At 48.9% G+C, this 11,254-nt stretch overlaps 1 protein-coding gene across 1 annotated transcript in view; it reads right to left on the bottom strand.

Moving 5' to 3' along the window:
• The window catches only part of ZC3H18 (zinc finger CCCH-type containing 18), a 71,279-nt gene that overhangs the window by 8,571 nt on the left and 51,454 nt on the right, over nucleotides 1-11,254 (bottom strand). The window contains exons 12-16 of the mRNA XM_018560563.1: nucleotides 10,152-10,255; nucleotides 6,304-6,450; nucleotides 6,086-6,217; nucleotides 3,935-3,943; nucleotides 273-433 (exon numbers count right to left, since the gene is read on the bottom strand). Coding sequence (XP_018416065.1) covers nucleotides 273-433; nucleotides 3,935-3,943; nucleotides 6,086-6,217; nucleotides 6,304-6,450; nucleotides 10,152-10,255 — 553 coding nt within the window. The remainder of the gene's footprint in view (nucleotides 1-272; nucleotides 434-3,934; nucleotides 3,944-6,085; nucleotides 6,218-6,303; nucleotides 6,451-10,151; nucleotides 10,256-11,254) is intronic.

The following is an 11,254-nucleotide window of genomic DNA, read 5'->3' as shown; positions in this document are numbered from 1 at the left end:
CGAAGGGGGGGGCGGGTACAGCTGGCTCTGCCTCTGGATAGGCAGAGCCAGCTGTTAATCCCACAGCTGGGTGGATCCAGACAGAATTGTCGGGATCCATTTTGGCTGCGGCATCTATGTATACCGCGAGCGGTATACTGAGCTTTGAGTCACGGGAGGACGCTAGTTTGCGTTCTCCCGCGACCCTCAGGAGAACTAGGGGGAAAAGCCCTGACCCCATAGTTCCCCGTTAACATCTGCTCTGATATATTGGGATAATTGTGTCCATTTACCTTTTTCTTTCTTTTGCAGTGATGGGGTCAGTGAGGGCGAGCTTGCCGAGGAGATGGGGCTGGCGAGGTCGGCGTACATGTCCTCCGAGTCGGCGCTACGCACAGAACTGCTGCTGGAGGAAACGCTGGAGACAGATGAGACGCTGCTTACGCTGAGCGACCTGGTGAAAAAAAAAACACGCATACACACCACATGAGTGAGGAAAAGATAGACCCAAAAGATAGACTTCCGCTGTACAGATAAAATATTCACTCAGGTTCCACACAGAATGAGGAAGGGTGGAAACTAGGGATGCACCTATACTGGGTATTTTCACAAGTAAAAATGCCCCAATACCAAAAACCGATACGGGTGCTTAAAATTTTAAATGGAAGCAGCTGCCTGAGGTCCCGCGCTTGCTGGGGACCTTGGGGCAGCCTTCTTGGGAACCATGCGGCCCCTGGTTACAGCACTTCCGCTGCCCGCACATCTCCCCCTGCTGAGACCTTCCACACCCCTCCTAAGATCCTCCTCCTGAGACATCAGAGCGGCAGCACAAAGTATGTAGTAAATTCATATGCTGCTATTCTGCATTGCTGTGTAATGTATTGCTGGGATTTGTAGTCCTCTATAGCTGATGGTATTATTCTGCATTGCTGTGTAATGTATTGCTGGGATTTGTTGCCCTCTATAGCTGATGGTATTATTCTGCATTGCTGTGTGATGTATTGCTGGGATTTGTAGTCCTCTATAGCTCACGGTATTATTCTGCATCACAGTATAATGTATTGCTGGGATTTGTTGCCCTCCATAGCTGATGGTATTATTCTGCATTGCTGTATAATGTATTGCTGGGATTTGTTGTCCTCTATAAATGACGGTATTATTCTGCATTGCTGTGTGATGTATTGCTGGGATTTGTTGTCCTCTATAAATGACGGTATTATTCTGCATTGCTGTATAATGTATTACTGGGATTTGTAGTCCTCTATAGCTGATGGTATTATTCTGCATTGCTCTGTAATGTATTGCTGGGATTTGTAGTTCTCTATAGCTGGTGGTATTATTCTGCATTGCTGTATAAAGTATTGCTGGGATTTGTAGTCCTCTATAGCTGATGGTATTATTCTGCATTGCTGTATAATGTAATGCAGATTAAAGAAACCCTATTATCCTTCCGATTCAGGGCACTGTGAATGGATTTGTGTGAAGCCCAATTACACACCACAGGTATGCCCACTACGACAACCGAGTAGCAGAGAGCTTAAAAGGTGGCCATGACATCACCCACACCATCATGATTGGTCACTAGGCCCGAGCACTGCATCATAGGAAGAGGCTCCCCCCCACCCGGTAGGTAGGAGAGGTGGTGGGAGGGGCGGAGAGGCAATTCTAGGCCGGTTAATGGGGGTTTTACAAAGGGCCTGAATAGGTGGGTGACGGGGTCTCTAGGGTAGTAGGAGCACTTCGGGTCCGGGTCCTTAAGATGTTTTTCAGAAACTAAAAAGGCATTTTTTTGCACCAGCATGGCGGAGACGACATATTTCTACTTTCAGATTGACGCCAGTAGTTATGGGATTAAGAGGGAAGTTTTGGGATTGATCATCTAGGTACTAGAATGCAGGAAGGTTTTAATCATCGCTTGGTCAATGATTTATTTAAAGGATAAGAGGAAATCATTGTATGTAAATATCCATTGTTTGTGCATAGCAGTATAAGGCGGTTCAACCCATCTAATATGCATACGGTAAATACTCAGATTATTTGTCATCAGTTGCTATGGGTTACTCTGTGACCAGAAAAGCTTCGTTGGGTGCGGTGCAGTTCCTATTTCAGGCTCACGGACACTTTGGTCATTTGTGCCAAGGTGTTTTTTTTTTAAAATGTGTGAATTCAAAGTGAAGCTTTAAGCCGCTCAGACGGATGCGCTGATCCAAATGTTTCTAGGCAAAGCCGGAGTGGCCGTAACAGAGGTCACTGAGCCCATGCCGCATTCTACGCCGACCACGGCAGCCCAACTGACATTGAACAAAACGCATATTTATGAAGTGGACTGCGCTCTTCGTTTGGGATCCAACTGTTGTATCAACTATTTCATGGTCACCGATACTATGGACTTAAAACCTACACGCCACAATAAAACCCAATAACCATAAAGGGTACCGATGCAATGCTTTTAGAGCCCCCATATGACCATGTTTCATGTTACAACCCGTGTTTAGGGTATAACATAGCTGCATTCCCCAAACCCCCAAAATGCCCCGTCCTCATCTGAACCATAGGGTGAATCTCCCTGCAGCGTCTTTTTTTTTAAAATTTCATGAGGCTCCACCCACACAGCTGTGTCATCCATTCACAGGACAGGCATGGAGCTGGGAGTACACAGTGTAAGAGCCTGTGCACTGCACCTGTGACACAATGATCACAGTTGCAATGCTCTGCAGGCCGGAGGTGCAACAGGTGGACTATTCCTATAATTGTAATCTGAATGCGAGTGTATTATACCTTCTAGCTTCTATACCCTTGGCTCCTGCTCTATTTGTGCTTTCATTCTGCTTGAGAGTTCCAGCTGAAGGACTTTTAGTCCATGAGACCAAAAGACAGAGAGGCTTGACGGTGGCTATACTGCCCAATCTTAAGCTGCCCATTCATTATGCAAATTGCGTCCAGTTCTTCAGGGACCAGCTGAAATTCGCAGTGCGTGCCGCTGGCAGCACCCTCTTGGCCGGCATCCCTCGATTAGCTGATCAGAGGAGCCGGTCGGAAAATCTGCAATCAAACAGAGCGGGCAGCCAATGAGCTGCCGGCTCTGTGCAAGGTATACTGACAGTGGCTGGCAAATTCAAAAAGAGAACAGAGGGGGATCACTCGATCAATGCTCGTAAGCGTTGGAGGAATCTGTTCTATTTTTAGCCTGCAATACTTTAAATACAGCATGAGGTTAGTATTGTAGTGTATATGATCCTATAGTATCCAAGGGATTGTGTTAGGGGATAATAGTTGATACTGGGAGACTGGATCTGAGATGGAGAGCGTAGGTGTGCCTAATAATATGTATTGTTTTTTTTTTAAGCCCTCAAGTCACACTAGAAACGGCCGGCACGTACAGCTCTGTGCTGCGTGTACGGCCGTATCGCTCAGCTCACGGGAAGGACAGGTGCTGTAAGATTATTACGCAGCCCCCGTCCTTCTCGATGGTACTACGCGGCCGTACGCCACCCTACGTTCACGTCCGTGCGCGTGTCCGTACTCGTATGCGGACAGGATGGATCCTGTCTGCGTCCGAGCCAGGAAACACGCACCCATGGAGAGCTGCACTTGGGGTGAGCGTAGGGGGGCGTACGGCCGCGTAGTCCCATAGAAAGGGACGGGGGCTGCGTACTAATCACACACAGCACCTGTCCTTCCCGGGAGCTGAGCGATACGGCCGTACACACAGCACAGAGCTGTACGTGCCGGCCGTTTCTAGTGTGAATGAGGGCTAATGCTGTCTATGCAAAGTTTACACAAAAAACTTCCCCCGTAATTGTTGTGTACGGTACCGATGAATTCAAAGATTATCTTAGAAAAGATACGAGGACACACGAGAGGGGGGGAAGACAGGAAACTCCGGAGGACAATGTATACATAATGACAAGCTTTTTCTGCATAAACATTTAGAGGAAGTTAAAGCGGAGCGTACCTGGACTTCCTGTTTCACCACCATTTCAGGAATGCACAGGACAAAAGAAAAAGAATAGGAGATGCATTAGTGTTATAAACAGGCGTGTCACATGATCAATGTACAAGCAGACCACCATTAACAAGCGGCTGCTGGGAGGATTCCGAAAGGCCATAAAGTCATCTATTTATCACAAGTCAACTATATTCATTATTCTTAAATCCCTTCCCAGCAGCCGTTTGTCTGTCATTACAAATACTAGGCAGCAAACGCTGTGTTGTGCTTTCCGAAACTAGTTTTATTCAGTTATTAGAGCCCCACTAAGGCTAGATTAGATAGCAGCAGGCGCCCTTGTTAGAAGTTCTGCTCTTTCTTCAGGTTCCCCCGGCTCCATTCCCCAGCACAGGATCAGGAAATGCTGCACAACAACCGCTTCCAGCATCAGCGTTTTCTATTGAGGAGACCGGTCACCCCAGCCGGCTGAGCACTGGGTGAGTGCTCATCTCAAAGTCCCTCCCCCTACTAGCTCTGCACGGCATGTCTACGTAGCCCTGCAGGCTGAAAGAGGATCCTGGGTTTTCACCTGAACCTTAAACACTTCAGGATATTAAACCCAGAAGATATGTTCTGCTCCTCTCCCCCAGCCCCCATTATGTATCCACCAAGCAGGAGCGGTTGTCCAAATGCAGCGGTTCCTGTGTGAAAAGACACCGACAGACAGTCCGCAAGTGTCATTGAGTAAATACAGTGTAACAATGTATTGCGACATTGTAATTACTTTTTTTTAAAAACATATATAGATCAAAAGGGGTCAACTTTGATCTGCATTTGACATTTTTTTTTCTCTCCGTATCTCTAAGGCCTTGTTCACACCAAATGCAGAGCAGATCCGGTCAGGTTTCTGCACACGCACGCTATTTTTTTAGATGCGTTTTTGACTAAAAAAATAATACAAATCTTTTTTTTTTTTAATGTTTAAAATGGGCTTTCAATGCGTTCCAGGCATTTGCAGATCCAGAGCAGGTAAAATAGGGCCTGCTGCAGCTTTTTCACCTGCTCTGGAACTGCACGCTGCGATGTGAACAGGAGCAAAAAATACAATTGGACGCAGTTTTGATCCGGTCTGCAACTGATCCGCTCTGCGCTTGGTGTGAACAAGGCCTAAAGGTTGAACTCGATGGACTTGCGTCTTTTTTCAACCTGACTATGTAAAAAAAACCTTAGAAGTAAAAAATTAAATTAAAAAAGAATTATAATAAAAATGTATTTTTATTCAATCCCTAATTAACCCATTATCAGCCGCAATTAATTCCTCCCCCGGAACCTTTTATTTTTTTCAGCATCGTATAAAATTGAGGAAAAAACAAATACATTTACAGTATTTTTTTTTTTTTCCCCCACAAAAAAATCATTTTTCACATCTTTTCGTCTAAGGAACATCAATATTGCAATTAGAAAGCCTAGTTTGTCCCCCCCCCACCAAGAAAAGCAACCAAGGGAAATGATCAAGACTGGAGCAGACCGAATCTGGAGCAGATGCCCATAGTAACCAATCAGCTTTTATCATTCATTATTAAATCTTAAGGCCCCATTCACACACGAATCTGCCCGCACGTACAGCTCCTTGTGGGGCCCTACCAAGCAGCTGCCGGGAAGTGCAGGTGCTGCGTGTGATTAGTACGCAGCCCGAGTCCTCTATGGGGCTACGCAGCCGTACGTCCACCCTAAGCTGGCCCGCCCTGCACGTCCGTAGGGGCTGCGGGTGAGCGTATTCATACGCCGCCGGAATGGATCCTGTATGCGTCCCGGCCAGAAAAATCCGCACCCCTACGAACCTGCAGTTGAGGTGAGCGTACGGCCGCGTAGCCCCATAGAGAAGGACGGGGGCTGCGTACTAATCACACGCAGCACCCGTCCTTCCCGGCAGCTGCTTCGTACGGCCCCGCAAGCAGCACGGAGCTGTATGTGCCGGCCGATTCGTGTGCGAATGGGGCCTAACTGAACAAACTGAAGAGAGAAGCTGATTGGTAACTATGGGTGACCAGTTTTGATAAATTCCCTCCAATGCGCCTTCAGTGAGCTGTAAAAAAAATGATTACATTGGCACCTTTATGTTCTTTATCTGAATCAGATGCAGTGTTGCTTTTAGAGATATATTTCTAAAGATCTCACCTGGATTTTCGGGACGCGGATGGAGAAGGTGAAGCGGTGGCCGATGAAGATCCAGAGGACAATGTTCGGGATCCGGACCTAGAACTGGAGCCGCTGTAGCTGCTGCCGCTGATGCTGCCGCTTACCGTTCTCCTAAATGAGACAATAAAGATTTGATACCCGTCGGGTGGGATGGCGAAGAGGTACCTATAGGATGCGCCTGGTTTGAGTTGGCTTACCTTCTGGGTGGAACTTTCTTCTTCGTCTCCTTGGCTCGTCCAATTCTGTTTTCACTGGTTTTAGGTGGCTCTGCTCCGACTTTTACAGGTTTTACCGCCGCTACGGGTACTGCGGGAGGGGCAGCTTTCTTCACATTTGGTTTGTCTCTGAATGGCGAGAAGGGAAAGAAAAATGTCCATGTTGTAGTTATTCAGTCCTGGAATAAATGTTCCCTGCAGGCTTGTTCACAGTAAGATAAAAGGCTCATTTTAGTTTTGGAAATGCCATTGGATCTTCACACCCAGTGCAGGCCGGGCAGTGACGGCTCCCCCGCTGGCGTTCACTCTACTACTCTTTTCTACTACCCCTCCTCTTTTCTACTACCTGCAAAATACCATATAGTCACTCGCACTCCGTTAGTAGATAGCAGCCAATCTTCTTTATTGACTGAACATGATGTCACATGCATAAAGCTTTGTGTATGTGACATCATGTTCAGTCAATAAAGAAGATGGACTGATATCTACTGAGTGCGAATGACTTTATGGTATTTTGCATTTGATGTGCGGAGGCATTTGCTGTCACTTTCGGCACCCCCCAGTTTTCATTTGGGCTTTATCCGGTCAGGAGTGCGATGGGATCTACTACATTTTGAACTTTTATACTACCAGTCACATCATTAGACTGGTACTGCCAACCCAACCGCTTAATTTCCCCTAGAAGCCCACCAGAGAGCCTCCCACCCATTAGCTTACAGACAGGTCCCCCCCCCCCAGCAGGTGTGTTTGACACGCTGTCCTTCTGCCTTGTTGCGGCTCCCCTTACTGTCCCAGTGCCCATCACACTTCCATTTCCTATATGCGGTGTCACAGAGACAGGATGTAAGGGGAAATCTCCCCAATGAGGCCACTTAGTAAAGTTATGTGTCAACTGTGGCATGCTGCATGCTGGAACATTTGAGAGGGCTAGCTAGGGTGGGCCGGGAGAGGGCTAGCTAGGGTGGGCCGGGAGCAGGGAGAGGGCTCGCTAGGGTCGGGAGCAGGGAGAGGGCTAGCTAGGGTCGGGAGAGGGCTAGCTAGGGTCGGGAGAGGGCTAGCTAGGGTCGGGAGAGGGCTAGCTAGGGTCGGGAGAGGGCTAGCTAGGGTCGGGAGAGGGCTAGCTAGGGTCGGGAGAGGGCTAGCTAGGGTCGGGAGAGGGCTAGCTAGGGTCGGGAGAGGGCTAGCTAGGGTCGGGAGAGGGCTAGCTAGGGTCGGGAGAGGGCTAGCTAGGGTCGGGAGAGGGCTAGCTAGGGTCGGGAGAGGGCTAGCTAGGGTCGGGAGAGGGCTAGCTAGGGTCGGGAGAGGGCTAGCTAGGGTCGGGAGAGGGCTAGCTAGGGTCGGGAGAGGGCTAGCTAGGGTCGGGAGAGGGCTAGCTAGGGTCGGGAGAGGGCTAGCTAGGGTCGGGAGAGGGCTAGCTAGGGTCGGGAGAGGGCTAGCTAGGGTCGGGAGAGGGCTAGCTAGGGTCGGGAGAGGGCTAGCTAGGGTCGGGAGAGGGCTAGCTAGGGTCGGGAGAGGGCTAGCTAGGGTCGGGAGAGGGCTAGCTAGGGTCGGGAGAGGGCTAGCTAGGGTCGGGAGAGGGCTAGCTAGGGTCGGGAGAGGGCTAGCTAGGGTCGGGAGAGGGCTAGCTAGGGTCGGGAGAGGGCTAGCTAGGGTCGGGAGAGGGCTAGCTAGGGTCGGGAGAGGGCTAGCTAGGGTCGGGAGAGGGCTAGCTAGGGTCGGGAGAGGGCTAGCTAGGGTCGGGAGAGGGCTAGCTAGGGTCGGGAGAGGGCTAGCTAGGGTCGGGAGAGGGCTAGCTAGGGTCGGGAGAGGGCTAGCTAGGGTCGGGAGAGGGCTAGCTAGGGTCGGGAGAGGGCTAGCTAGGGTCGGGAGAGGGCTAGCTAGGGTCGGGAGAGGGCTAGCTAGGGTCGGGAGAGGGCTAGCTAGGGTCGGGAGAGGGCTAGCTAGGGTCGGGAGAGGGCTAGCTAGGGTCGGGAGAGGGCTAGCTAGGGTCGGGAGAGGGCTAGCTAGGGTCGGGAGAGGGCTAGCTAGGGTCGGGAGAGGGCTAGCTAGGGTCGGGAGAGGGCTAGCTAGGGTCGGGAGAGGGCTAGCTAGGGTCGGGAGAGGGCTAGCTAGGGTCGGGAGAGGGCTAGCTAGGGTCGGGAGAGGGCTAGCTAGGGTCGGGAGAGGGCTAGCTAGGGTCGGGAGAGGGCTAGCTAGGGTCGGGAGAGGGCTAGGACCAGGGGTAGGGACAGAAGCAGGGAGCTCTCCAGAGGATGAAAGTCATAAAGCGGTTTCTATTTAAACATTTTCTGGATGAAAAGCGCCAATTTCATTGAGAAGACGAATGCAATAAAACAGTCAACACGCTTCGTGTGTGTGTGTGTTGAAAGACTTGGTAGGGCTTAGCAGACACTACAAGAGATCTATTCTGGACAAGAGAGCTGGAATAATCCCTAGTAAATGCATCCAAGCCTGAGCCGGCTGCTGGTTAATGCCGCTGGAAGGTCTAAGCTGTGTCATATTCACATGCACTATGGCTGACGTGGTGCTACGCTTTGCTAGGTGACATTACACCGGCAGATACCGAGCTGTGAATTGAACTAGAACGTTTATTTTCATTTCTTTTTTTAGCGCTTTAAACTCGAACTAACAAGGTTGCGGGGGCGCGGACATTATCAGGAAGTTCTGTCACAACACAAATGTTTCTATTTCAATTCATCTCGAGTCAAGAAATCATCCCCGGGGCAAAGCTGACACACTAAATTTATCAACAAACAAGAAATCTCACATTTTGAGCTGCGGACGTGAAAAGAATATACACTCCAAACAAACAAAATGGAAAAAAAAAGAAAAAAAGTTCTAAAAATAAGTAATTCTGTCCCGTAGGAGGATATGCTAAAAGGAAAAGGATAAGAATGGTGTGAAGGGAAATGTCTTACCTTAGATCGTAATCATTGGAAGCCGATCCGCCATACTGCAGGAAATGCTGAATATCACAATGAGCTGGGGTGTGCTCAGATTGCAACTGATGAGAAACTAGCATTGTGACTGATGGTCCACCGGCGAGGATCCGGGGCCCCCCTTTTCAGCGGCTCCGTAAAACTTCTTGCAAATTTGTTTGTGCGTGTTACAATGAACACATTATCTGCTGTGTTATCCTAGGACCTTGTACACATTTCACACAGCAACTGCCAAGTAATCAGCAGTGGTAAGGCAGAAGTTTTAGTTTCTTCTATTGAATTCTGTGCTACTGTGGTAAAAAGATGCATGCAGCCGAGAGGTCCGGACACTACACACTGGTCACCAGGTTTACGATTATAGAGAGTAAAATCCTCTTTTTTCTCATCTATTGAGGGACACATGAAGCATTTAACCTTCAGGACATCTAAAAGCAGTCCAACTGAGGGGTGGGCAGCACAGCAAACAGGTCCAGGAAAATATCAAATAACCGGGGACTACTTGCAGCTCAAACTGATGATCTAAAAAAGGACCTTAAGTTGGCATTAGATGCAGTCAAAGCATACACATGGTAGAACTTCAGGGCGAGGGCTCGCCAGGGCCCGGGGGCAGGGCGAGGGCTCGCCAGGGCCCGGGGGCAGGGCGAGGGCTCGGGGGCAGGGCAGGTTGGGTTTAGGGTGAATGGTGTGGTAAAATAAACGATGATAACAAAAGACTAAGTTAAAAACATCTTACGCCATAGGACATATATACGTGTAAAACTTTATCTACTAGGTATCAACAGCTGTTGCAAGCGTTGGCATTGTGGGCCTAGTGTCCAAATTCAGGTGCCCAAGGAAGGCTTCTTCTGCACGACAAGAGAAAGGTCACATGACCAGTAGGCAGACACTCACCCTTTAGGTGCGGAGACAGTGTCCCCTTTGCTTTTAGCGGAGGCTTTGTGCGGTGAGGGCGCTGGCGAGGGAGTTTTTTTTTCAATGAAGATAAGAAAATCACACTTTATTTTTCAAATACTGATTTCATAATTATTACATTATGGGGTAATCATGCCGAAATAAAAAAAATGGACAAAGGTTTTTGTACCGCTAATGGTCACAGGTCATATTTATAACAAGTAAAAGGTCAGTATGGGAACAATCAATAAAAAAGGGACATTTAGCAGAAATCTGTTTTAAAATAAAAAAAAAAAAAAAAATGCAGAAATTAAAATATTAATAAAATGCCCAAAAGGTACTTAATAAAAAAGTGAGCTCTTCCCATCCAGTGCAGCCGCACCACTGACTCACTGCACGCATTGCCGGTGCTCCTACAGGTGGCATGACGTCCAGCGTCATTCATTTCCTGTGAGCCTAGGCTCTCTGCATCAGTTAGGAGCACCCGCAGCTAGAAAAGGAAGAGGCCAATGTGCATCACATGACCAGCCAGAAAAAAAGGTATGCATGCTAAACTAGACTCAAACCATTGGGATCATCGACCGGTGACAATGAGACTGTCACAGGTCGGCTCAGTAGATCGGGAGGTGAGCGAACACATACCGGCGTTCGCTCACCTCTCGATCCTGACAGGGGAGGGGCTGGATTCCCCCTTCCGCGGTATACTGAGCCTGGGTGACGGGAGGACGCTAGTTTGTGTCCTTCCGTTACCCTAAGGAGAACTATTGGGAAAAGCCTTAACCCCATAGCTCTCCTTTAAGGGTTCGTGCCTGATTTTAGGATATTTTAAGGATAGCGGGTTGGGCCACGTCAAACATTCCTTTTACAGGGCATCCGGACCTGCTGGTTTACATCACAGATACAGTCCAATATTATAGAGCTACTCATTTCAAAGAGCACATAGACGTTCCGGGCTTGTTGGCCATCATCAGTGCAGTGGATGTAAACAATGGCTTCTATTGAGTAGGATATGGGGGATGTAACGAATCGCTGTAGGGCTTCCTGATACCGGAAGCTCAAGTATCGGGAGCATTTGGGAGAGTACGAGTACTCGGCATAGGTAT

This window comes from Nanorana parkeri, unplaced genomic scaffold (genome assembly GCF_000935625.1).
Source record: "Nanorana parkeri isolate BGI_ZX_2015 unplaced genomic scaffold, ASM93562v1 scaffold465, whole genome shotgun sequence".
Lineage (NCBI taxonomy): Eukaryota > Metazoa > Chordata > Amphibia > Anura > Dicroglossidae > Nanorana > Nanorana parkeri.
This window is presented reverse-complemented; position numbering and strand designations above follow the sequence as displayed.